Below are 26103 nucleotides of genomic sequence, written 5' to 3' on the forward strand. Positions count from 1 at the left end.
TGTCAAAGGTGGCTTGACCCACAACACAAATCACTCTAAGGTTCATGTAAAGGACAATGTTTATTTTTGTCATCAGAAGAATTTCAGAAATGAAGCTACTTAATCTTCTACAACACTTCCAGGGTGCTCCATTAACGATAAGGGAAAAGATGTCACGTGGTCACAAGGTGTTACCTTTAACTAAACCTTTCAAAAAAAGGGTAATAGCGCTTTCCTTGTGCTCTGATTCTAATGGAGAACCCTCAACCTATTTTTACTATCTTACACTGTACAAGACTCCCATCACATTACCAATAGTAATTAGAACGTAGTGAATTACTAAGGTTCTTATATTTGCATTCTAACAATGGTTACGTTTCACTTTCTGTGCTTTTAAGGACTGCAGTTAACAGCCTTGTCATTCACTTTTTTTAGGCAAGAACAAACATTTCCATTTTAGTTGTAGTTGCCTTGTATGAAAACATTTAAGTTGAAATTCCATTTTTTGCTTTATAATACCAAAAAAATGTTAAGTTATTAAACTTAGTGGAAGTCTTCACTGCTATTAGTATTCTACTTCAAACTTATACAAAAGAGCACAGGAACCAGTCACTCCAGGTGATTTTCTTTTAACTTAGCTAGGAGTTTATGTAACTTACATTTTCAAAGGAACACATACTTTAAATTTTCATTACAACTTCTAAATATTACTGAGACTGGCATAGTTGTGAAGTTTGTGATCTGTTTACTTTGTGCATTTGATGGCATTTACCTAGTAAATCAGTTCTCTCCCCTCTCCCCCCGCTGAAAGATGAAGAAATGCTAGTTATACTGTGTCCTTGAACTAGTATAAATACAAGTTGATAAAATTCCTTTAATTAACCTAACTACCGAAAGCCTCTGGAAGGAGAAGTCTCAGATTAACTGCCAGTGGATGGGTGTTTACATCAGAAGTGGCACTTATTTACAGTCATAATGGAGACAACTAAATGGAGTTAGAGACTAGATTATCCTCCATTCATTGCAGAGAATCACTCCCGGTCAGGTTATAGGCACCACACTGGAAGGCAATGCAGGGAAGCTTACTTTGCTGTTGCCTATTTGTGTCTATCTCCTTGTACAAAACTCATGTCTGCTAATAAACCTCATTAAATGTATTTCAATGCCCCTCAAAATAAAGGCTTACAATTTCTTTTCTACATGGGCTTTCTTAGTATTCATTAAGCCCCAAACAAGTTCATACTATATCTACTGTTATTTACTTATCATCAAGGTTGGCTTTACACTTGAAACTTTTTTCAGCACTTGGGTAACACCACAGTTTGCCTGCTCTGAAAAGATGACTTAAGTTTCCTATGCTGTCAGGCCAGCACCATTCAGCAGCTGTAAATTAACTAAAAAAAAAAAAAAAAAAAAAAAACCCCACCTCCAACCCCAAAAAACCCCAACCCAACTGCCACACCATCACTATGCATAGGTACAGAAATTCCTACAACAGGTACTGCTGATGTACCATTTTTGTCAGTATTCAAAACCTTAAGGATTAAAAATTACCTTACTGCTTTTAAGACAGCATCCTACTGTTACCCCTCACCACTACATTCACTTAGAGCTTTTTACATTTTGTGTATTTTTTCATGATCCACAAATCTATTTAAATTATGCAGGTTATCCCACCATTTAAAAAGAAAAGTCTCTGCAATTAATTTGAACCAAGGAGTAATCTTGATTTCATTTTTTGATGCTTTTTCCAAGAGTTGTTTTAGTTCTTCCTGTGTCACATAACAGTAGCTTTTGATCTCATTTGGATCAGGATTCAGTGTTACATTCTTCTGCACAAACAAGATGTAATCAATTTCATGTTCTCCCCAGATCCCATCAGAGCGGGCCTTGTAGTGAATTCGCGTTAGGTAGAAGATTTCTTCTGGAGTTACCTACAACCAAAATCCTTAATTAACTAATCAGTAAGAGATAGGGAGTTACAGCCAAGATATTTTAATGAATGTATTTTGGAAGTGGAAAAAACAAAACAGTTATGGATCACCTTTCTGAAGGGACACTGTCAGTTTAAAAACCACTCCAACATATATTTTTGGTCTGGAAAAAAGTTTGAAGCTTATTTCTAATACACAAATAGAGAAAAATGCATAATTTTTTTTGTCCAACTTGGTGCACGTGACAGCATGCCTGTTGAGTTGGCTTCACTGTTTCCCTATACAGCAGTATGCTTTCTCGTTTTGTGTGGGTTTTTCTACATGGAAACAATAAATATTTTTAAATAGTTAAGTAATTAAAAAAATCCAACACTGCCATGGGACTCAGGGACAGGCATCCTACTTGTTATTCCTTTTATCTTTCATAATTGAGTAGGTACAGCAGCCCTACCCCTCATTGCCAATTTGTATTTTTAAAAATCACTGAAATATTGTTGGGTGACTAAGGTTGGTGATTAAATGTCCTTTCCCATGTTAGTAAACATTAGAGGATTTAAACTGAAATGAGGAAGTCTTACTTTGCACCATGTTATTTACTTTTTGCCTTATATTTAGGTTGAAGGAAGAAGTACTCATGAAGGATCCTTTAGTAGGCAGTTAGACAAGACTTTTAGAATCTGTGCCAATTGTCTCACCAATATTTACATCTATCCCTAACCAACTGGACCTACAAGGTTAAAAAATACCTCTTCAGTGTAAGCTTTTGCATACAAGTCATAGCTGGTAGTTATTTTGTGCCAAATTCAAAAGTCTATTTACTGTTCAACAATTTTTCTTCAGGTAAATTATAATCTGTAGCAACACCCTCTATTACCTGTTCCAGGGGAATGCCTAACTCTGCTCTTAATCGCCTCTGTGCTGCTTGCCGAACACCCTGGGCATTATTTTCTTGCAGTTCTAGTGGGGTGCTCAGTGGATGGCTGCAACAAGTGTTGGTAAAACAATCTGTAAAAAGTTGGTGTACAGTCAATGTTCAGAACAGTAATATATGTTGCAGAAATCCAGTAAAGAACTAATGCATCACCAGTCAGCATGTTTTTAAAAAGATGTCTGCAATACCCTCCACCTTAAACCCTGAGCATCTATTCCTGCTCCCTTTGTTTGTATTTGACAAAAAACAGAAACAGATTTCCCCATATCAAATATTTCTAACAGAAGTTAAAATTAACCTGACTTTGCATGTTAGTGCCTTATGTGTGCTGCAGTATCACCTTGGATAACAAATGTTGTCCCCTCTGAGGATCTCATCCACTGTTGCAAGATCAGCAGGCAAAATCCTGTAGACTTTACCTGGAGTGTTTGAAAGTTTGATAAGCAACAGAATCCAAAGGATACTCTCCAGCAGATGGTGCAAATCAGCTCTGAAGAGGCAGGACAAGTGAGTATAAACTGCAAATGCTGCTTGCTTATTTAGGGCTTTCCTGTACAAAACTTAGGGCTTGCTTGTCTTTACTACTGGCTGATCAACGTTGCTGCAATCGATGCAGCAGGTATCGATTTAGCAGGTCTTCTAGTGAAGACCTGCTAAATCGACAGCAACGCACTCTCTGGTCAACTCCTGTACTTCAGCTTCCTGAGAAGACTAAGGTAAATCGACCGGAGAGTGAAAACACCGAGGTAAGTTATTCATGTAGCTGGAATAGCGTAACTTAGGTCGACTTATCCCAGTAATGAAGACAAGTCCTTAGCTTGCTGCAAGCTGGGGGGTAAATATACCCCATGCTAGCCTGCTGCCACACACTGAAATTTCCCCAGTGCATTTTAATTTACTCTAGTTTCAAAGGGAGTTAGATCAAGGTGCCCCAGGGTCTATATAGATACTTAATCCATGGCAGGAGTAGAGTCACACCCTAGCTTGCTGCAAACTAAGCAGTTGCATAGACAAGCCCTTAGATTGGTAGAAAAGAGCATCCACCCACGGCACTGAATGTTTTCACATTAATTACAGATAGTGGAGCATGGTAAATGCTTCTAGTTTACCAAACCAGTCTAAATAATCATTACAACCCAGGTGCAAAGCACTTAAACACATGCTTAAATCCTACTGACCTGAATGGGATTTAAAGCACATGCCTGAGTGCTTTGACTGAAGCAGCAGTCTCATAATACAATGAGATTTTTCTGGAGCAGACAAGATTTAGACATTTTCAAGTCTAAGATGAGTTTCAGAGTTCTAAATGGAAACAGGCATATTTAGGTTTCTCTGTAAGTTGTCTTGCCTATTGTTTTGACATTAGTAAAGAACTAGACTGTGAGAAAACAGACCAAAGCCGAATTTTTTTAGTAAAAAAGGGAAGCACCAGGTTGACTTATGAACAGGTATAGAGAGGGAGAGGTGGGAAACAGCCCCTCCCCCCAACAGAGGGAGCAAGGAGAGGCAGCAGAGCCAGAAGGGAAGAGGCGGGGCCAGAATCTCTCCCCTTCTGGCCACGCTGCTCTGCTCCCAGCCTCCGAAGCAGCTGCAGCTCTGGGGCTGGCAGACTGCAGCTGTGCTGCTCGGCCCCGCCCCACAGAGCAGGCTGTGGCCACGCCGCCCAGCCTGCCAGAGCAGCTCCAGTCAGGCCAGAGACATCCTCCCTTGGCCCTCCCCAGATAAGGTGGAAAGGGATGGGAAGAATGTGGGGGCCCCGGGCTAGGGGTGGGATCATGTGGGGGGTAATCATTCCCCTGACTCCCAGCTTCTCCCCCCCAAAAAAATTTCCCCACCAGTTGCTGTCCCGGCCAATCAGGGTAAGCAGCTGGCACGCCAGGACACTTTGTTTACCTAGATTTACCTCCGTCCCTGCGGACACTAGAGGTAAACAAACCATCTCTGCTCCCCCCCAGCGGCTTATCCTGATGGCCCAGGAACCAAAGTCTGCTGACCCCTGAATTATAGGGTCGGCTTATGAACAGGTTATAAAAATTTTCCATTTTTACTTATCCATCTTGGTGCGGAGGGGGGTCAGCTTATAAACGAACTGGCTTCTGATAGAGTATATACGGTATGTTTGCTTGCTTTAACCTGTCAATAATGCTTATTTCTTTTTCCCAGGTAATAAACCTTTAGTTAATTTGTTACAGAACTGCCTTCAGGGATTGTCTTTGACATGAGATCTAGAGCAGGGGTCTCAAACACGCGGCCTGCGGAGCTATTTCCTGCGGCCTGCCAAGAGGCCCCCCCCCCCACCTACCTCAAGGCCAGGGGTGGGCAAACTACAGCCCGTGGGCCGCATCCAGCTCACGGGATTGCCCCCCATGGCCCCGCGCCGCTCCCTGAAGTGGCTGGCATCACATCCCTGCGGCTGGGGGAGGGGGGGGGGGAAGCAGAGGGCTCTGTGTTGCCCTGGCTTCCAGGCACTGCCCCCCAGCAGCTCCCATTGGCCGGGAACAGGGAAGTGAGGTCAATGGGAGCTTCGGGGGAGGTACCTGGAGGAGTGGCAAGCAGCACGAGGAGCCCTGCGTTTCCCCTCCCCCAGGACATGGTTCCAGCTGCCACACCCCACACCCCAACTCCCTGCCCTGAGCCACCTGCTGCACCCCAACCCCCACCACACCCCTCACCCCTTCGGCACCCCACACCCAACCCCCTGCCGAGCCCCCGCCGCACCCCTCCTGCACCCCACACCCCAACTCCCTGCCCTGAGCCCCCTGTCACACCCTGCACCTCAACTCCCTGCCATGAGCCCCCACCACACCCCTCCTGCTCCCTCTGGGGGCAGGGAGGGGGCAGAGTTGGGGTGGGGACTTCGGGGAATGGGTTGGAATGGGGGCAGGGAAGGAGTGGGAAGAGGCGGGGCAGGAGCGGGTGGAAGGGGTGGAGTGGGGGCAGGGCCAGCAAGGGGTGTGTGTGTCAGTGATGCGGCCCTTGGGCCAATGAACTAGTCCTCGTGGTCATTTGAGTTTGAGACCCTGAACTAGAGTACCAATTGATCTGGGGCAAGTGACTGGCTTCTTGGAACTGGGAGCAACCTGAATATTTTAGTGTAAGTGACCATTTATCACTAAGTCCAGCTTGTCTGGACAGCAAGATAGACCGAAGAGTCTAAGGGGACTGTGACTCCATGGTAACACCGATACAGTGATTCAGGAGTTCACTTATGTTACTGGCTTGGTGAAATCTAATTATAGTACATACCAACAGTCTGGGATGTCGGTTCTATTTTTGACAATCTGCCCTGAGATAGGCCCTCTCAGTTGTGAGCCACTCTAGGCAGTGTGATAGGGGCACTGTACCTTTTGATCAAAAGCAGTATTTTTGCTACCTCATGGGTGGGGTGGAAAGAGAACCACTAAGACAGCAGGACCAAGTAAAAGGAGTCAGTTATTAAATTCAATTCAGGATCACCTTTCAACAGCCAAATATTTTTTTCCTGAGAAACTTCAGTTGCACTTCTTTCCAAGTGGAATCTAAAGGATTAAATTCCATTTGTACAGGTAGTTGCATGGCTTTCCCACTTTGTTTCTTAGCTCTTCTCTACTGGAAAAGTTAGTTACAAGCACTCTCTGCACCTGCACAAACATGTCTGTACATGTCCTAGGACAATCTCTCCCTACAAGCCTCTAATCCATGCTATAATTATTCTCTAATGCAAGAAACTGATGTGCCTATACATTGACTTCATACCCTGGAAAAGCCCAAAACTAATGAACTCTCTCTCCTCTCCCCAAGGAAACTGATCTTAAAGTCTGTAGAGGAAGTAATGGTGGGAAATGAGAGAGAGACACAAACACAGCTTTTTACCTTAGCATGAAATGTTTACATACTAACCTGGAAAAGTAATTTTAGCATCTGATCTCTGCTGCAATAGCAACTTATCTTCTGTATTGAATAAAAAAACACTGAAAGCTCGGTGCAATAATCCTAAAACAGAGACAAGAACCATGAATATTAGTCTCTGAAATAAAAGATTTAAGAACTGCAAGTAGAATAGCAAAGATCACAGAACCAGAATAGGTTAATCTTTTAAAGTTTTTTTTTCCTCAATCATATGTGCTAGAAACTTTTCTTAAGTAAGAAGTGGAAAAAAAGAAACACTTTCGATTTTGTATTTTGACTTATGTTAAATGTTAACTTTTCCTATTCCCAAACATGCACAAGTCTCTAAGTATCTGCTTCCAATATATTATTGCAATTAAGCTCAACATCGCTGAAGCAAGTTTATCTATGGCATGTTTGGGTAAGTCACTACCGAAGCTTAGTCCTTACCTGAGATTTTATATCAGAGAGAGAGAATGTAGAACAGGCTGTTAAAATCCCAAACTTAACTTTGGAAGACATCCAGCTCTCACAATAATGGGCATGGAATAAGTAGTAGAATTTAAAAATAGAACTTCCCCAAAAATGTTAGCTCTCTGTCCTTCTGCAGGACAAGCTCCTTACTTTTTACTGTGAGTACACAAGAGCAATCTGCAAACCCTTACATGCATACCATGTATTGGGCCACCAAAAAATATAAGGATAAGCATTCAAGAAGTATACAGACTCATGTTTCCAGTAGACACAACCAGCATATAAGATTGAGACAAATTCCCTTTTAACACCCCTCTATAAAGTGGTTACATTTTGCCATTTGAGAAAAAAAAAAAGAGAGAAAAAAAACCTACTAAAATAAAAGTTAATTACTGTCTTCTAAGACTTTTATTTTGTTATACTATATCTATTACTTAGATTTTAACTTATAAAATATAAGCAGAGTCAAAAACATCTAATACAGCACCTTGGCTAACGTTCATGGCCACATGTTCCTAGTACTATTGTCTTTATTCTCCCTTCCTTATTGCCTCCAATTGTTTGTTATTCCCACTGTAGCATCTTGCTTTAAAATTAGATTGTAAACCCTTCAAGGCCAGGTTTGTGGTTTTTATATATATATTGCATACAATTATTGTTAACATGATTTCCTATCAATTTAAACTGTACCTTTATCAATGTTTTCATTCAGATGGCAGTTTTTCTTGGTATCTGCACCAATCTTCTTGTCATTTTCATCAATAAGGATACACATCTCTGCCAAAAGCTGCACCTGCTGCTCATCAAGATTATCTGTATTTACTTCAGGCATAGCTGTGGTACTTCTCTTTCCTCTGAAAACAGTGATCAAAAGAGACAGTCACTTGATGAGACTGAGAGCCAGCAAATTTAGAACAAGTTAGAAAGAATACTTCACACATCACATGTTCAGCCTTCAGAATTTGCTGTGGACTCTAATACTGTGGATAGTTTTACAAGAAGTTATATTTATCATTATTTTGTTTAGAGAAGGATAAGCAAACCTTATTCTGCTAAATGTAAATGGATTGGCACAGAGTATTGGCTACCCCACAATATGTATTGTACTGCAATATTAGTGAGATGCTTTATGGATTTTTGTCACTCTCCTCTGAAAGAGCAGGTATTAGCCCTAGAAGGAGGCTGGATATGTGATCTGATATAGGAAATCCTGCATCACATGCTACAGATCAGCTTGGCCAAACCAGAGTCAGTGAACTAATCATATGGCCTGGACCAGATGTACATATACGTATGTGAAGGGGACACAGTTGCTTCCCAGATAAAAACACCCAAGGACATACTTGAAAGACAATGGGGCAATCTATGAGGTTCAAGGACCCAGTCTCCAACAAGTTGCAAAGATTATTTTCAGGGTGGATTTGATTTAAATTTCTCACCTCTATATAGTATTTATTTATTTAAAAACATTTTTGCTGTTAACAAGCAAGTTATCTGTGGAGACACAAATCCACAGTTTGAGAACTGCAAAACTAAGCATCTCTGATGGTATCTTCAAGACTGAGCACTGAGTCCCATTGGGTAGATTGAAAGATTAACCTAAATAATCTATACAGAAGCCCCTGGAATCCCATAAAATTGGGTTCCTAATCCATGAACTACTGGAACTCATTTACAAAACTTTTCTTAAACATTCCATGAATATGTTGTCTCATACTATAGAATTAGAATTTATAATCCCTATTCCATGATGAGATATCTTAGAGCTATAATGTATCTTAATTAAAACTATCTTTAGATAGATTTTTTCCTCAAAAAGCATTACCAAAAAATCTGATTTAAATAAAAAAAATCAATCTTTTTTAAAATCATTTTTATCCGCCCTGATTGTTTTGCCAAAGCTAGAGGTTATCAGATCAAAGGACTATAAACAGCTAAAAAGTTACATGATTCCTGCAAAGGAGGGTGGAGTTGCCAGACTGCTTAGGGCATTGTCAGTAAGCTCCGCTAGCGAGACAAACTGAGAGAGAGAGAGGCTCAATGGAAAACTCTATAGGAAGTCAGATCTACATGTGAAAGATGGTTAAAAATCTGATAAGCTACACATGTACAATCTGTTTTATTATTTTTTACGATTTTTTTTTCTGACATGCTTGCTTTAAGGAGGTTGTTTGGTCACTGATCTACCATTGTCGTTGCCCCACAGAGGGAACAGAATTGCAAAGTCTGGACATAAATCAGATCTGCTGAGATAATCAACCTAGGGTCCTATCAGAGTGGGACAATTGCATGATTCCACCCTGAGAGACATGTGACAACTACAGGCCTGAAATCAAGAGGGCGCGTGCTCAGAGTGTACATCTACACTGTGATAAAAATAACTCACAGCACTGGGTCTCCGAGCCAAGGTCAGCTGAGTTGGGCTAACGGGACTTGAGCTGTGGGGCTAAAAATTCCAGTGTAGATGATCAGGCTTGCGCTGGAGCCAGGGCTCTGAGACCACTATGAGATGTCTTTTATCGCAGTGTAGCAATAATGAGAGAGCGCAGGAGTCTGAGGTGCAGTATGTCCAGAAACTGTAACGTGGGGTAGTGTATTCTAAACCATTTTCTAATTAAACAAATACCTTTTTCATCCTGTTTTTTTCCTATGCCCAAAGTGCTGCAAGATCTGCCCAAGATGTGACAAGTTTATACAGACACTTTATTCTCTATACAAATCAATTTATACTTTTTAAAAAGGAATTAAAGTTAGTTATAGGTGATTAGTCTTCCCCTATGGCTCCTACAACTGACTGAGGTTCTGCCCTCACCTTTTGCTATTTTTAAAAACTGTTTCATTTTTGCTTTGTGACAAACACACACTACCGAGTGGAAACAGTGATGACGACTAGACAACGAGTACCATCAAATGCATCAAGGAAATATTTTCCTTTAATCTCTCTCAGTTACAGGGACTCTTCAGTATTGCCAGCAACACTGAGAAGCAGGTCTCTGACTGAGGTATGAGTTAAGATGATGGCAGCAAGATGATGGTTAAGAGAGATGATCTGAATTCTCTATGTGAAGGTTAGTTCCACTGCAGCAGTGCCAGCCTCACACACCAACCTACGCAATGGCATGAAAACATCCAGCACAGGAAGATACTCCTGGGCCCTCAGGCTGGGACCAGATGAAGTGGATAAGGAGTTACAGCTAAGGAGGAGATTTGCCCACATTAGAAAGAGCCAGGGGTGTAAAAAGCCCTTCCATGCAAAATCCCCTCAACCCCACCTATATCAATCTTATGACACCCCCCCTAACCTCCTGTTCCCCTTACACTCCCAACGCACCCCAGTCCCCAATACTACCCATCCTCCCTTCCCCGACACCCCATCTCAGACAGCCCAGTAGAAGACCCTATAGAAAGTCAGATATACCAAGGTCTCCCAATCCTTTGACACCCCCAATCCTCTCCTGACACCCTCCATTCCTGTCCCCCTGACATCTCCAACCCTATCCTCCTATCCCGACACCCCCACTCCCATCCCCCCGACACACCTACTCCTGTCCCCGACATCCCCACCCCACAGCTTCCTGTCCCCCCAACATCCCCACCCTCCTATCCCCTGACACCCCCACTCCAGTCCCCCTAAATCCCTACCCCCATCCTCCTATCCCCTGACACCCCCACTCCAGTCCCCTGACATCCCCACCCCCATTCTCCTATCCCCTGACACCCCCACTCCTGTCCCCCTAAATCCCTACCCCCATCCTCCTATCCCCTGACACCCCCACTCCTGCCCCCCCAAATCCCCACCCCATCCTCCTATCCCCTGACACCCCCACTCCTGTCCCCCCCCATTCCCTGACATCCCCACTCCTGTCCCCCAACGTCCCCTCACGGCCTCCTATCCCCTGGCGCTCCCAACCCCCCGCCCCCATCCTCTAACTCCCCCGCATACCCTACATCACCACCCCCCGTCCATACCATGCTCCCGTTAGCGCCCCCCCATACTGTTCCCCCGCCGCGCCCCCGCCGGAGACGGTGCGGCAGGCGCCGCCGCTGCACTTACCCGACGGGCAGTAGCGGGGTGGGAGCGCGCAGGACCAACCTGCCAACCGTAGTGCCCCGAATCGCGCACAGCGCGCGCCACATCGCCCGTCACCCCGCTCCCGCCAATACCAGCGCCCCGAAAGCCGCACGTCACCGCATCGCCCGATCGCGCCACCGCGCCTCGGCTTCCGGGCTGGGCTGTGCTCCAGGTAACCTAGCCAATCAGAGCCAGCTACTGACTAACTTGAGAGTAGAGGGAACGGGTACAGCCAATGGCGAGCGAGGGTCAGGCAGCGACTGACCAATGGGGAAGCGAGGATTAGGCTGCGCGTATGGCCGTGGAGAAGTTTGACCCTGTGTCTTTGCCGTAGGAAGGAGCTGCGGAATCTAGGGGGTTAATCATTAACCTCTGGCAGTGAAGATGAGCTGGAATGAGACTGAACTATGAGCAGTGAGGTGCTGGCCTGAGCCTTTCTTCACAATGGAGCATTAACTCTGAAACCTACAGAGGGGACAGCAAACCTCAGCGTTAGGAACTATCATGCCACTAATGGCCATTTTAGCAAAAACATCCAGCGAATGTATTTATTCCCCATAATCCTGATCTGTGACCATGCTTTAGGTGTCCCCCTAAAAAAATGCTGTGGGAGCTGGGGAGGTTCTTATTTGCATTGCATTAGCATGTAGGCACCCCTGTTGTGGACTAGGACCTGGTTGTGTTAGGTACTGTACAAACACAAAGCAAAAAGATTGTTCCTACCCTCCAAAGAATTTACAGTCTCAGACAAGAGACACCAAGGAGATACAGACATAAGGGGGTGCATAAAGAAATAGTGAAACAATGGGGCTTCCTGCAGAATTTAGTTTGATTTTGTGTCAGCATATGTGAGTTCTTGGTTAGACTAACCCAGGGGTCTCAGAGTAGCAGCCGTGTTAGTCTGTATCCGCAAAAAGAAGAACAGGAGTACTTGTGGCACCTTAGAGACTAACAAATTTATTAGAGCATAAGCTTTCATTGTCTGTAAGCGAGGACAACCCCCCAACCTAAAGCAAATACTCACCAGCAACCACACATCACTGAACAAAACCACTAACCCAGGAACCTATCCTTGTAACAAACCCCGATGCCAACTCTGTCCACATATCTATTCAAGTGACATCATCATAGGACCTAATCACATCAGCCATACCATCAGGGGCTCGTTCACCTGCACATCTACCAATGTGATATATGCCATCATGTGCCAGCAATGCCCCTCTGCCATGTACATTGCCCAAACTGGACAGTCTCTACGCAAAAGAATTAATGGACACAAATCTGACATCAGGAATCAAAATACTCAAAAACCAGTGGGAGAACACTTTAACCTGTCTGGTCATTCAGTGACAGACCTGCGGGTGGCTATATTACAACAGAAGAATTTCAAAAACAGACTCCAACTAGAGACTGCTGAGATAGAATTGATATGCAAACTAGACACAATCAACTCCGGTTTGAATAAGGACTGGGAATGGCTGAGCCATTACAAACATTGAATCTATCTCCCCTTGTAAGTATTCTCACACTTCTTAACTGTCCGTACTGGGCTAGCTTGATTATCACTTGAAAAGTTTTTTTTCTCTTAATTAATTGGCCTCTCAGAGTTGGTAAGACAACTCCCACCTGTTTATGCTCTCTGTATGTGTGTATATATATCTCCTCAATATATGTTCCATTCTATATGCATCCGAAGAAGAGGGCTGTAGTCCACGAAAGCTTATGCTCTAATAAATTTGTTAGTCTCTAAGGTGCCACAAGTACTCCTGTTCTTCTTTTTCCAGGGGTCTCAAACACGCAGCCCGCGGGTGGAGCTCCCTCCCCCCGTTACTTCCTGTCACCGCCAAACTCCCCTCACCCTGCCCCCCTGAGTTATTTTCTGTGCCTGTTAAGCTCCCCGTACGCTGCTCCCCAATGTTTGGGGCCACCCCCACGCACCCCCCCGGAGTGTCTCCCGGCACCCACTTGCTGCCTCCTCACTGCCCCGAGCCTGGAGCCTGCAGCACACCTTGAATCCGCTCCGCTCTGCAGGCTGCCGGCTTCCAGCAGGTCCTAGTGTCCCTCTTCACTAGGGCCAGGGCAGGCTGCCCTTCCCCTGCCCTTCTGCCCTAGTCCTGAGCCTCTCTCTTCAGTGAGGTGCTGCCACCCTGGAGTCGCTCTAGGTAAGCGGCGCCAGGCCAGAGCCCACACCCCGCACCCCAACCCCCTGTCCAGAGCCCCCTGCCACATCCCACACCCTCCCACACCCCCAACTCCCTGTCCTGAGCCCCCTACCAGACCCTGCACCCCAACCCCCTGTCCAGAGCCCCCTGCCACATCCCACACCCTCCCATACCCCCAACTCCCTGTCCTGAGCCCCCTACCACACCCTGCACCCCAATCCCCTGTCCAGAGCCCCCTGCCACATCCCACACCCTCCCACACCCCCAACTCCCTGCTCTGAGCCCCCTGCCGCAGCCTGCACCCCTCCTGCACCCCACACCCCGATTCCCTGCCCTGAGCCCCCTGCTGCACACCTCCTGTACCTCAACTCTCTACCCTGAGCCCCCATCACGCCCCGTACCCCTCCTGCACCACCTGAGGGCAGAGAGGGGGCAGAGTTGGGGTGAGGACTTCGGGGAAGGGGTTGGAATGGGGGCAGGGAAGAGGTGGGGCAGGGGCAGGGCCTCATGGAAGGGGTGGAGTGGGGGTGGGGCCGGGGGCAGCAAGGGGTGGGTGTCAGTGATGCAGCCCTTGGGCCAATGCACAAGTTCTCATGCGGCCCTCGTGGTCATTTGAGTTTGAGACCCCTGGACTAAGCAATACAATCATCATATGGAGTACTATAAAGCTATGAAATTAAAGCACATATAGGCCTTTGCTTATCAGAATTAGGGTTTAATATGTTTAGTTATGTGAATAGTGTAAAATATGATGTTCACACCTCCCAGCTTCCCTTCCTAGCCCTTAGCACCAGGACTCCAGCAGGGCTCCCCCACTGGGTGGGGATGTGGATGCCTCAGCACATTGTCTCCTGTGAGGGTGGTAGGTCCCCAAAAACAGACCAGTTAGTGGGACTGCAGGGAAGGAAGCTGTGGAATGTGCTAAGCCTGAGAGCAGGATGCATCTTAAGAGCACAGGGAGAGATATTGTGCACATCCCAGCACTTCCTTCCCTAGCTGCAGCCCTGCAAAGCTGTCTGTGGCCAGGGTCCTTTTTCCAAAAAGTTGTCAATAAGCAGCATGCCTGTTGCCAGTAACTGAATGCCATTAATGTGACAGTGTGATGGGGTATACAAACCCCAAAGTGGCAACAAGGGATTAAGGAACTGCTCTGGACTCAGCCAGCCCCTCCCAGCTACACCTGCAAGAGATGCACAGATTGAGGGAGGAGTTAAAAGGGAGCAGAACAGCTCACTTGGTGATAGACCATGGCAGAGAGTAGACCTGTAATTGCTAAGGGAAGGCAGCTGCTCAAAGGTCCCTCCCTGAGAGAAGGGAGGATCTGTTTCAGGTACACCCGGAGAGGGAGGCACTTCCCCATTCCCCTCCCCCCCCCGCCCCCAGTATGAACTCTGTTTGTGTTAATTCCCGTTTGTGTTGTTTATGGACTACCCTGACAGGGGAGAGACTTGGAACTGACTGGGCCAGAGGGCCAAGTCACAGGAGGAGGTAACTGCTACCTTGAGAGGGAGTGCTTCCATGCCAAGCCTGGACATGAGGAGGCATCCAGCAGTGAGCTGACCCGCTTCACACCTCCTTGCTGCAGACTGAACTTTGGACAATAGTGGGGTGGTAGGAAGTGCCCAGGGAGGGCAGCCTTAAGGTGCTCCTGGGTGTTAGACCTTACAGATCTCACAGGGCCCTGGAGGGGAGTGGGAGGGCTTGGGCTCCCCTACCAAAACCCTTACCCCTTAAGTCCTGACTACTAGGCAGTGCTCCCCATGAGCACAAACCATCACATACAGGCAATGGGAAGGGATTGGTTCCCAACAAAATGTTGCTATAAACCAAAAGTTGTTAATAAGCATTTATTTAAGCATCATCCACTTAATTAGTTCTCTTGAAGGTTGCAGAAATACATGACTGGATCCCCAGTCATAAATTCAGTTTGCTTCCTCTTGTCCAAACATAGCCTATGCTCCACTTCCTTCACCTACCCACCCGAATTATCCATCATAACCCTGCCATCTTTTCCTCATGCCTCAGCACCTCTCTGCTATGCTACTTAACCCCAATTACATGAAGTCATGGTGGTTCGCCCTCCTCTTCTGCCCTAACACTCCTGGTGTTATCAGTACCCTGTGGTGTAGCCTCTTAGACTAGCTGAAGACTCACATTTCACTTTAATACACAGCAAGACACATGGTCTTGTGATAAAACAAGAATAAGTTGATTGATAAGGAACAGAGATTTAAGTGCTGCCAAACAAGAAAAAGACAGGTATGGTTACAAACAACACAAAATACAATATGCTTTCTAGTGTCTAAAGCTTAACAGAGGGCAATGTTTGTCTCAGGCAACTTCGCACGTACAGTCAGTTCCCAGAGACTTCAAACCACATGTTTGAAGGATCCACCTCTCAGATTCCAAGAGCACTAGCCTCTTTTGTGCCTTAAGTGATGTTTTCCCAAAGTCCACTGTCTCTGCCTCAAGAGCCAAGAAGACTTCCTGGGGCGCAGGCTCTGTCCCCCGGGTGTGCTCACTAAACTCTCTTGTTAGCTTGATGGCTTTGTTTACCTTCAATGTACTTTCATTGTCCTCTGCCTGTAATCAAGCCAGGCAGACAGGTAAATGTACATTTCTCAGTCTAGGGCAGGCTAGATGTATGCACTGCCTCCCAAACACATTTAAGAACATATTTCCAGCACACACATAACTGTACACAATCTGTACATACCTTACACAGTAATTTTCAGAACCAGTGTATCACCAGTTTACATATACCTTACAAAATTCCTTTTATATACATATGACAACAATGTTGGGGTAGTGAGTGTGTCAGGCCTGATACAAGTAACAATATAGTGCAGGCACGACCAAACCGTGGCTCACGAGCTGCATGTGGCTCTTTGACAGGTCAGCTGTAGCTCACGGAGCTTGGGGCTTCACCCCGTGGGTGGGATGAGCTGGTGCTCGTGACTTCAGCCCTGTGGTGGAAGGGGGTGCCAAGGCTCAGGGCTTCCCTGTGACAGGGGGATGAGCCAGCATTTGTGGCACCAGCCCTGTGGGGAGGGGGGGTGCTGAGGTCCGGTGCTTCCTCCAAAGCAAGGCGCTCGCAACTTCAGCCCCGTGGGTGGAGGGGCGCTGATGCTCAGGGCTTCCCCCCGCAGCAGGATGAGCCAGCGCTTGCGGCTCCAGCCCTGCAGTGGGGGCACCGAGGCTCAGGGACTCTTAAATTAATTTCACGGATAACAATGACATCTTCAAACTGTAAGAAATGCAAGTATGAAGAAGAAAACTGAAGTTTTCAGCCAGAATGGGAGGAAGATTTTGCATTCACTAGTAAAGGTGGCAAACCCCTGCTGTGCCTAATCTGTAATGCATCGCTCTCTCACTATAAAGCAAGCAACTTGAAACATCACTACGAAACAAATCACAATAACTTTTTGTCTATGTGCCGTCCTGGATCAGAATTAAGGAAAACCAAGCTAACCACATTAAAATACACCTCAACAATCAACAGACACTACTTTCTGCATTCAGTAAGGAAGCTGACACAACGACTGAAGCTAGTTTTGTTATGGCATTGAATATCGCTCGTGCTAAATGTCCATATTGTGATGGAGAATTTGTTAAGAAGAATATTACAGTAGTTGTTGCAATTTTAGATCCAAGTAACACAAAACTTCAATGACTAATACAGCAAATTCCAATTTCGTGCCACACTACAAAGAGGCGGATCTCCCAGATTAGTGGTGATGTTGCAAAGAACATGCAAAATGATCTAAAGAATTCTCTAGCATTCAGCCTAGCTGTCGATGAATCCACAGATATTCAAGATAAACCACAACCAGGAATATTTATTCGCTATGATTCCACAGATGTAATTGTGAAAGAAGAAATGTTGGACTTAGTGGTGCTAAAAGAAACAACTGGTGGTGTTGACATAAAGAATGCACTTGACAACACATTGACAAATGCTGATGTACCAATGGATAAACTTGTCAGATGGAGCACCTGCAGTGGTGGGGAAAAAAGTAGGCCTTATCGGACTCTTGAAAAGCGATCCCAAATTTCTGGACTTTCTCTCTGTTCATTGCATCACCCATCATGAACATCTCACAGGCAGATACTTCAAGTATGAAAACGTTATGAAAACAGTCCTAAAATTGTCAATTTCATCCGCTCAAATGGGAAGACTCATCAACAGTTCAAAAATGTTATTTAAGAGCTGGATCTTGAAGACAAACCTAACGACATCTCTTTCTACTGTATTGTGAGGTGGTTATTAACCAGCAATATCTTAAATAGGTTTGTGGAACTGTTGGAGCCTATTGGTGCTTTCCTTGAAGAAAAGGAAAAGTCCTATCCACAACTGAAAGATGAGCAATGGATGCAGGATCTGATCTTTTTCACTGATATTACGCAGCATCTGCAAACTCTCAATTTGGCACTCCAAGGGAAGGATAAAATTATTTCTGACCTTACTCAGACAGTCTTCAGCTTTCAGAACAAATTAAAGCTTCTGCAAAGAGACATAGTGTCAAGAGACTGCAACCACTTTCCCCATCTCAAGAGTAGGGTAAACACATTCCCTGAGATCTAAATAGAAGATCACAAACTCAAGGAATACAGAGGTAAATTACAAGGACTGCTTGATGACTTTCAGGCCAGGTTTTGAAGACTTGCAGAAGCTGAGATCCTGCTTTGCCTTTCTTGCAAAGCCATTCATGATTGATGTGATCAATGACGGCTGCCTGATTCCCAAAACCGTGGTTAACAGAACCATCTACTGTAGAAATGGAACTATTGGAACTCCAGGAAGACCAGGCTCTAAAGATGATGCATAAATCACAGTTTACAATTGAGTTCTGGAAGCAAGTGCCAGGAACGAAGTGTCCTCAACTCAAGAAGACTAGTGTGCAATTCATTTCAATTTTTGGCACAACATACTGCTGTGAATCGCTGTACTCTGTGATGAAGTTCATAAAATTGGAACATCGTGCAGTCCTTACAAATCAGTATCTGACCGAGCTCCTCTGTACCGCCTTGACAATGTATCAACCAGATTTCTAAAGACTTACGACCAGGATGGAGACCAACGAGGCCTCTAGCTCTAGCAGAAATTAGCCGTGACACAGTAAGTAGGATGTTCATATTTTAAAAAATACACATGTAGAGGTTGTGCATGTCTTGTGGCTCTCGAACGTCTAAAGATTATCATATGCAGCTCAGAGGGTCCGTAAGTTTGGCCATGTTGGTATAAGGGCCCATGGCCAGTTGGTAGTGAGGGGCTCTTAGTGTCACCCCTTACTTCTTTTGTCACCTGTTCCCAGCACCTCTGCTGTCCTATGATGCTCCTTCTCAGAAGAGTCTCAGCCCCATACTCCTAGTTCCTTTCCCCTCAGCTGGGTTACTCCTCTCTCTCCAAATCACTTCCACTATTTCTACAACCGCTACCCCACGTTAATAATATATGGAGATCTACCTAGCTCATAGAACTGGAAGGGAACCTGAAAGGTCATTGAGTCCAGCCCCTTGCCTTCACTAGCAGGATCAAGTACTAATTTTGCCCCAGATCCCTAAATGGTCCCCTCAAGGACTGAACTCACCACGTTGGGTTTAGCAGGCCCAAGCTCAAACCACTGAGCTATCCCTCCCCCCTTCTTTGGGTTCATCTTCTTTGGGCTCTCTGCTCACAATTCTCTCAATCCCTCATGCCCTTTCTACAACCCCCCCACTATCCCCAAATTCATGCTTCCACTTCTGCCTTTTTTTGAGCTCCCTCTTCCCTTCCTGACCTTCACAAACTCATACTTCCAATTTGTCCACAGCCTCTGACAACTATTAGTTGTGCTGATGGTCTCTTATTTCCCCTAAACTTTGGAAGGGAGAGTGTTATGACAGATAGCTTCCCCATACGGTGCTCTGTAGTATAACACTACGCTTATATATAGGGCAACCTCTAGAAATTGAGAGACCAGCATGTAGCGGGGTGGTTACGCGCTCCTGACCCGAAAGGGGTTAAAAGCTGGCCCTTGGAGAAGGCTGGGGCTGGGAGCCTTAGGCTGGGCTGATTGGGAGGCAGCCTCAGCTGTGGCCACGCCCCAAACAGACTCAGCTGGCAGGGAAGCCAGGGGCAGACACACAGGCTCTCTTTGGTCTGAGAGGGAGCAGGGTCTGGTTGCCTAGCAGAAAAGGTACTGGGAGTGAAGCAGGGCTGGGGCAAGCCAGATGAGCAGGGGAACTCCTGGCTGGCAACTCCCCAGGCTGCACGGCCTGGTTTAAGGCCTAAAAGGGTACTGGGTGGTAGAGGAAGGCAGCAGGTCTGAACCCCCTTGCCTGTGATGAGTGGCTTATACTGCAGTCTGTCCCAGCGAGTGGGGCTAGATGGTGACTGGCAGTAGCCCAGACTGAGGTGGGGTTAGTGAGCAGCCAGTATGCCCCTCGGCCCGCGCCGCTTCCAGCAGCTCCCATTGGCCTGGATCAGCGAACTGGGGCCAGTGGGAGCCGTGATTGGCCGGACCTGTGGACGCGGCAGGTAAACAAACCGGCCCGGCCCGCCAGGGGCTTTCCCTACACAAGCGGCGTCCCAAGTTTGGGAAACACTGCTTTAGATAATAGGAAAACCACGACATTGTGATGGGGCTAGGTATAAAGGGAAAAACAAAAGAAGAGCAGCTGTATTATTAGAAGTAATGGTCTACAGTTACCACATGGTCCAACAGCATGTGGATATGGCAAGGGCAGCAGACAGAGGACCGATGTCAAATCCTAGAAGCACGGCAAAAGCATTGTCAACCCACCAAAAATATCATGTATGAGCTCTGTGTGGCTCAAAAGCTTGTATCTCTCACCAACAGAAGTTGGTCCAATAAAAGCTATTACCTCACCCACCTCATCTCTCTAATATATGAAAGGTGTCTTTACAAGAAGTGTAATTTGGAATCTGGAGAAATAACATCAGTATACTACCAAACTGCACAAAATGAATGACTCATGAGGTTATTGAATCTTAAAAGATAAACTAATTCATTCTAGATTAGTAATAGGAAAAAAGATGCAAGAACTTGAAGCAGAATGCTTAGACTACCCACATGAGCTCTTCCAAGAGCCATAGACACATGCAAAGCTAGTGAACAAGCTCGCATCCAAATGTACAGAATAAATGGTGCAGCTGCAGAGATAATTCACTGAGTAACAGAAGGAAACCATGAAATTAAAAAGAAGAATACATCTAAATTTATGCAAAAATAACTGCATAAATACAAAGCACAGGAAATAAACAAAATAGAAAGAAAGACTTGTGAGTATTTTAGAGAAAAAATTGATAATGGAAAATGCCCTGCATATGGGGGTCACATGCAATAACTGTGGCAAAATAAATAATTAAGCCAAAGCTTACAGACAAGAAAAACCAAGACAAAAAATGCCCCATATCAAGGAAGCAAGCAATGATGCTGAGGATGAGATTTTGCATTTATGACATTAATGAAGTGCAAAACAGAAAAAAAAATCAAGATTTGTAAAGCTCAGACTAATACCAGATGCAACTACAAGGCACCAGCACACAAACAAACAGGACATTGAATGCTAAATAGGAAAGTCATATTAAAATTATCTTATGGCATGAGCATAACACCTCTATGACAAAGCAAATTACAAGCATAATACCAAGGAAAAGTACAGAATGACATTTCTCGTAGTACAAACAACACAGCTCTCAGCTAAAACAAGTGAATGCTTGAACCCTGTGACACTAAACCTAAGACAAAGCATTAATATAACAGACACACAAGCAAAATTAAAAAAAAAACATATCTGGCAGACAATGCATTGTGGCATCAGCAAAGCTGCTGAAAAATTACTAAGATAACTTTGAAGGACTGGGAAGTCCTCCGGGCATGTAACACCTGGAAACAGATAAAATGATTCAACCAGTACAACGCCTACCTCACAGAGTACCCATTGTATTCAAAGAAAAAATAATGGGACCAATAAAGCAAATGGAAAAAGAAGGCATCATTGCTGGAGTCACAGCCCACAAGTTGGATAAGCAGCATGGTAATAATGAGAAGCCAGGCACAGGAGTGGCAGAAGCTCCCTAAAAGTATGGGGGGCCACTGGTGCCCAAACCGTGGCCCCATCCCCCTGCACTGCCCCTTCTCCCCGAGTCCCCACCCACATGCCACCCATTCCTCCAAGGCCCTGTTCTCACCCCACTTCATCTCCCCGAGGCCCCGTCCTTGCACTATCCCTTCCCCGAGGCCCTGCTCCCGTGATGCCTCTTCCCCCCCAAAACCCCGCCCTCCACTCGCTCCTGTCCACCGCTTCCCTTTCATCCTGGCCCTTGGGGCCAGTAAAATATGGGAAGGTACAGCCTTCCCCCTTTTAAAAGTGATGGGGCCCTGCCCCCCCTTGTTCCAGCATCCCTGGCAAGGCAAGCTGTACATTTACACAGACCTGAGCAATTTAAACAAAGTACTAAAAAGAGCTTACTATCAAATGTTTACTGTTGAAGAAATATCTGACTTGGCAAAAACAAAAATATTCTCAGTACAGTACTTGATGCCAGACATTGGAAAGTGCTACTGGATAAGGTAAGCAGCTAAATCACCACATTTTGGACACCAATAGGTTAGACACATATGATTGAGAATGCTGTTTGGAATGAAACCTGAAGCGGAAGAATATCAGTGCCCCTAGCAAGACATACTAAGAGGGCTCACAAGGAGCAGCATCCTGGCTAATGGCATTCGGGTGTCTGGATGTGGAGATAATGTGGTGGAAGCTGTGTCAGATCTTGACCACAACCTCATCTGCTTGCTAGAAAGGGAAGTAAAGCTAAAAAACAACATGAAATTCAAATTGACTGCCGTAGCATACATTGGACACTCACCAACCACACACAGGCTACAAAAAGACCACCAAAAGGTACATGTAGTACAACAGATGCCCACAGCAAGGAATATCAAATCAGTTCAGAGACTATTGGGATTTGTAAACTAGCTGACAGTGTTTCATCAAGTCTTTCGGATGTGTGTGAACCCCTGAGGCATGATGCAGTATGGACATGGTTACCTCAACATGATGCAGTCCTCTCATGTATCAAGGAGCTGGTGACCAAATATCCCATCCTGAAATACTATGATGTGAATGAAGAGGCAACCAGGGCTTGGGACATCACTCCCACAAAAGGGAAAGATGGTAGCATTTGCACCAAGGTCACTATCACAAAGGTATCAGCCAAGCTATTTATGTGCCAGTTTCAAGGCTGAAAAGAATCAGTGAACAAATTATACAAGACAATGATTTACAAGTGTTCATATCCATCATTCTGTCAGGCCGGCCAGACACCAAAGGGGAAACCTCGTCACCTGCCTTTCAAGAATACTGGAGCTGTCAAGATGAGCTCAATATGCAGTATAGCATCATATATAAGGCAGTCGAATCATAATACCCAGACCACTGAGAACAGAAATTCTCTCCAGAATACATCTGAACCATTTTGGAATAGAAGCCTGTATCTGGAAAGCTAAAGATGCCATATATTGGCCAAACATGACTAAAGATGAGAAGATGTGATACATGTGGGAAATGCAGGCCAAGCAGCAAAACAAAAACAAAAAGGGTGTGTGTGTGAAAATATACAGCATCCCCCACAGACTTGGAGCAAAGTAGGAATGGACCTTTTCACCACACACCATACAAACTATTTCATTATTGTATATTACTATTCAGACTTCTGGGAACTAGACAAACCGTCAAACACTACCACAGCAACTGTCATAGACAAAGCAATGAAACATTTCAGCAGGCATGGTGTGAAGGAGTGTACCAGCCTTTTAAGGAACAGACTGGAGCCTACAACCAGAACAACCTAGATGTAATCAAGGAGGCTGCCTGCCCTGCCCTGGGCCTGGGGCTGTTGTGACCCTAAGAACCCCATGATGCCAACTGGCAAAGGGTTCACTGTTCAGTAACAGCAACTCCTATCAGGCTTGACAAACTCATTGCATCTAACACTTTGCTGTCATAGTATTTATTTATAAAGACTGTTGTGAGTGACCTTAAATGAAAGCTAGGATCATGCTGGTCATTACTATCATTGTATATACTGATTACATTGAAAAAGCTATGCATACACACTGCAAATAGATAGTTGACAAATGGGTTTTCTGCCAGACAAAGCATGCCTATCCCTGTCTCTGATGTAAATTAGCATTGTAAAGCCAACACAATGGAAGTCCCATTTACATGTGAAAGTCAACAGGAAAAACAGGTCTACCGGGAGATGTGAAAAAACAGGACTATGGAAAGACATCTTGAAGCCAGCACCCCTGGAAGGAAACCATAGGCGTCAGACTGTCTTTGGGGGAGAAATAATGAGATTTGGGAAATATAAGGTGAAGGAAAAAGCCATTTTATCATCCTTCACTCAGGAAGCAAAAAGGACAGTGCTTTCGGCATTTATGAAAATCGGATCTTGGCCATGTGGTAGGGTTACCATATTTCCACAATCAAAAAAGAGGACACTGGGGGGGGGGGAGCCCCGCCCTAGCCCTGACCCCATCCACTTCCTCCCACTTCCCACCCCCTACGGCCCCCCTCAGAACCTCCAACCCCACCCTGCTTCTTGTCCCCTGACTGCCCCCTCCTGAGAACCCCCCACCCTAACTGCCCCCGTAGGACCCTACCTGTCCCCTGACTGCCCCGACCCTTATGGGTGGCAGGTTTGTAGAAATTTTGGTGGTGCCCAGAACCCGCCCCCGCCACCTACCTAAGGCTCTGGGAGGGGGGTTGGGTGGGGGGAAGAGGTCTGGGTGCAGGAGGGGTGCAGGATGCAGGCTCTGGGATAGAGTTTGGGTGCTGGGTGCAGACTCTGGGCTGGGGCAGGCGGTGGGTGTGCAGGAGGGGGTGAGGAGTGCAGGCTCTGGGATGGAATTTGGGGGTGGGAGGCGGTGCAGGCTTTGAGAGGGAGTTTGAGGGCAGGAGGGTGTGTGTGGGAAGGGGTAGGGGGTTTGGGAGGGAGTTTGGGGATAGGATGGGGTGCAGGGGTGAGGGCTGTGGGTCTGAGGATGAGGGGTTCATGATGCAGGAGGGGGCTCAGGGATGGAGCAGAGGATTAGGGTGCAGGGGGATGAGGGTTGGGTCTGAGGATGAGGGGTTCATGATGCAGGAGGGGGCTCCGGGCTGGGGCAGAGAATTAGGGTGCGGAGGGATGAGGGTTGGGGCTAAGGATGAGGGGTTTCGGGTGTTGGAGAGGCTCAGGGCTAGGGTGGAAGGGCAGGGTAAGAGCAGCCTACCTTGCCATTAGTGGATGGGGGGCACTAGGACCCTGGGGCAGCAGACAGCAGTTGCTGCCAGGAGGGCGTAGGAATGTGCTACTCTGGCAGCACAAGCAGGCACGGGAGAGGGGCACGCTGCTTTCTTTCAGCCAGGGACGGGGCGGGGGATGACCTGCGAGGGGGGACACGCGCAGAGGGGGGGTGGCAGGTGGAGGCCGGGGCCCACTCCAGGCAGGGCTGGGAGAGAGATCCAGCTCCAAATATTGCTGGAGCAGGGCCCCCGGCCCTGGATATTGCTGGAGCTCGGGCACCACAAAAGAATATAACCTGCCGCCCTCCCACCCCATATTCACACCCCCACCCCCAGACAGGCCCATCCAACCCTCCCCCTGCTCCCTGATTGCCCCCTGGGACTCCTCTTACCATGCCCATGCTGGTCAGATGCTGGCTCCACATGTAGGCAAAACATGCTGCCGTTGGGGCTGTTTGTGTCATTACACTGGGCTGCAGGCAGTAGGGGGGGAGCAGGGGAGGGGCTGTGGCTGCTGGAGGCCAATGGGAGCGGCTCAATCAGGCCCAGACGCCCAATCAGCCGCGCCGCACTCTGCATGTAAGGGAGGGTGGAAGGGGAGGGGGGAAAATCCCGGACCTTTTAACCTTGTTACCAATTCCTCCCAGACAGCTATTTAAAGACGCAAAAGCCAGACATATCTGGGGAAATATGGACGGATGGTAACCCTACCATGTGGGCTAGTGGCACTGGGAGGTTTTAGGTGAGAAATTGCTTTCAACAAGGATTTTAGCCAGTTAAAAATTAAGTTTAGACTTGAAGAAGCGTGTTACACCTTTTTGTTTTATAAGTAACCTGTTGTTCTTATCCTTGCTCACTATCTCTTAAATCTTAATCTCTGTTAATAAACTTACATTTATTTTCACTGTAATTAGTTTACAGAGTTGTGCTCTTGTGAAGGACCTGATCCTGATTTGTATTAATCAAGCTGTGTACACACTGTCCTTTGGGGACAGCTTACCTGGTAATCACCACATGAGTGTCCAGTGACAGGGGCTAGATACTGCAAGGAGTGCTCTGGTATTCATGTGTACTTAGGACTAGCTTGCACAGAGAGGGTGAGGAAGTCAGTAGCTGTGGCACCAAAGGATGTTGGTTTCAGGGAGCAGAAGCACAGCAGGCACAGACAATATTGTTTCACACTAAGGACAGCTAGTGGTGAGTTACTTCACAACTCTGAGTTCCCTTTTAAAGAATCACAGCTATTTAAACAGGAAAGGTGGTGACTAGAAGGTTGGCAGGTTATGGTCTTAGGTTACAGGGGACTCATCTGACTGGGCCCTGGGGGCTTTGTTTGATGACTCTAAGGTTGGGAGCTGTGAACCAGAGTCTTGAGGTAAGGGCCTT

The 26103-nt window shown here is 46.1% G+C and overlaps 1 protein-coding gene across 4 annotated transcripts; it reads right to left on the bottom strand.

Annotated features, from left to right (window-relative positions):
• Positions 1–44: 44 nt before the first annotated feature.
• IDI1 (isopentenyl-diphosphate delta isomerase 1) lies at positions 45–25154 on the bottom strand. Of its 4 annotated transcripts, XM_034760052.1 has the most exons (6): positions 11240–11436; positions 10293–10379; positions 7876–8039; positions 6724–6816; positions 2788–2918; positions 45–1913 (listed from the first exon to the last, which is right to left on the bottom strand). In XM_034760052.1, exons 1-6 carry the CDS (start codon positions 11320–11322, stop codon positions 1596–1598), a joined length of 876 nt encoding a protein of 291 aa, XP_034615943.1. In that variant the 5' UTR covers positions 11323–11436; the 3' UTR covers positions 45–1595. The 4 variants fall into 4 exon arrangements, with proteins under 4 accessions (XP_034615943.1, XP_034615946.1, XP_034615944.1 ...); XM_034760055.1 differs by lacking the exons at positions 10293–10379; positions 11240–11436 and adding an exon at positions 25110–25154; XM_034760053.1 differs by lacking the exon at positions 10293–10379 and having other exon boundaries at positions 11240–11435.
• Between the last annotated feature and the right edge of the window lie 949 nt (positions 25155–26103).

Source organism: Trachemys scripta, chromosome 2, assembly GCF_013100865.1.
Source record: "Trachemys scripta elegans isolate TJP31775 chromosome 2, CAS_Tse_1.0, whole genome shotgun sequence".
NCBI lineage: Eukaryota > Metazoa > Chordata > Testudines > Emydidae > Trachemys > Trachemys scripta.

What these genes read in the sequence shown, in the direction of transcription:
- IDI1 (XM_034760052.1), bottom strand. Translation starts at nt 11,322, where the DNA reads ATGTGGCGCGCGCTGTGCGCGATTCGGGGCACTACGGTTGGCAGGTTG. An exon ending in GAATGAAAACATTGATAAAG is followed by an intron (nt 6,817 to 7,875) that starts GTACAGTTTAAA and finishes TCTCTGTTTTAG; the next exon opens with GATTATTGCACCGAGCTTTC. An exon ending in TAGGCATTCCCCTGGAACAG is followed by an intron (nt 1,914 to 2,787) that starts GTAATAGAGGGT and finishes TTTTGGTTGTAG; the next exon opens with GTAACTCCAGAAGAAATCTT.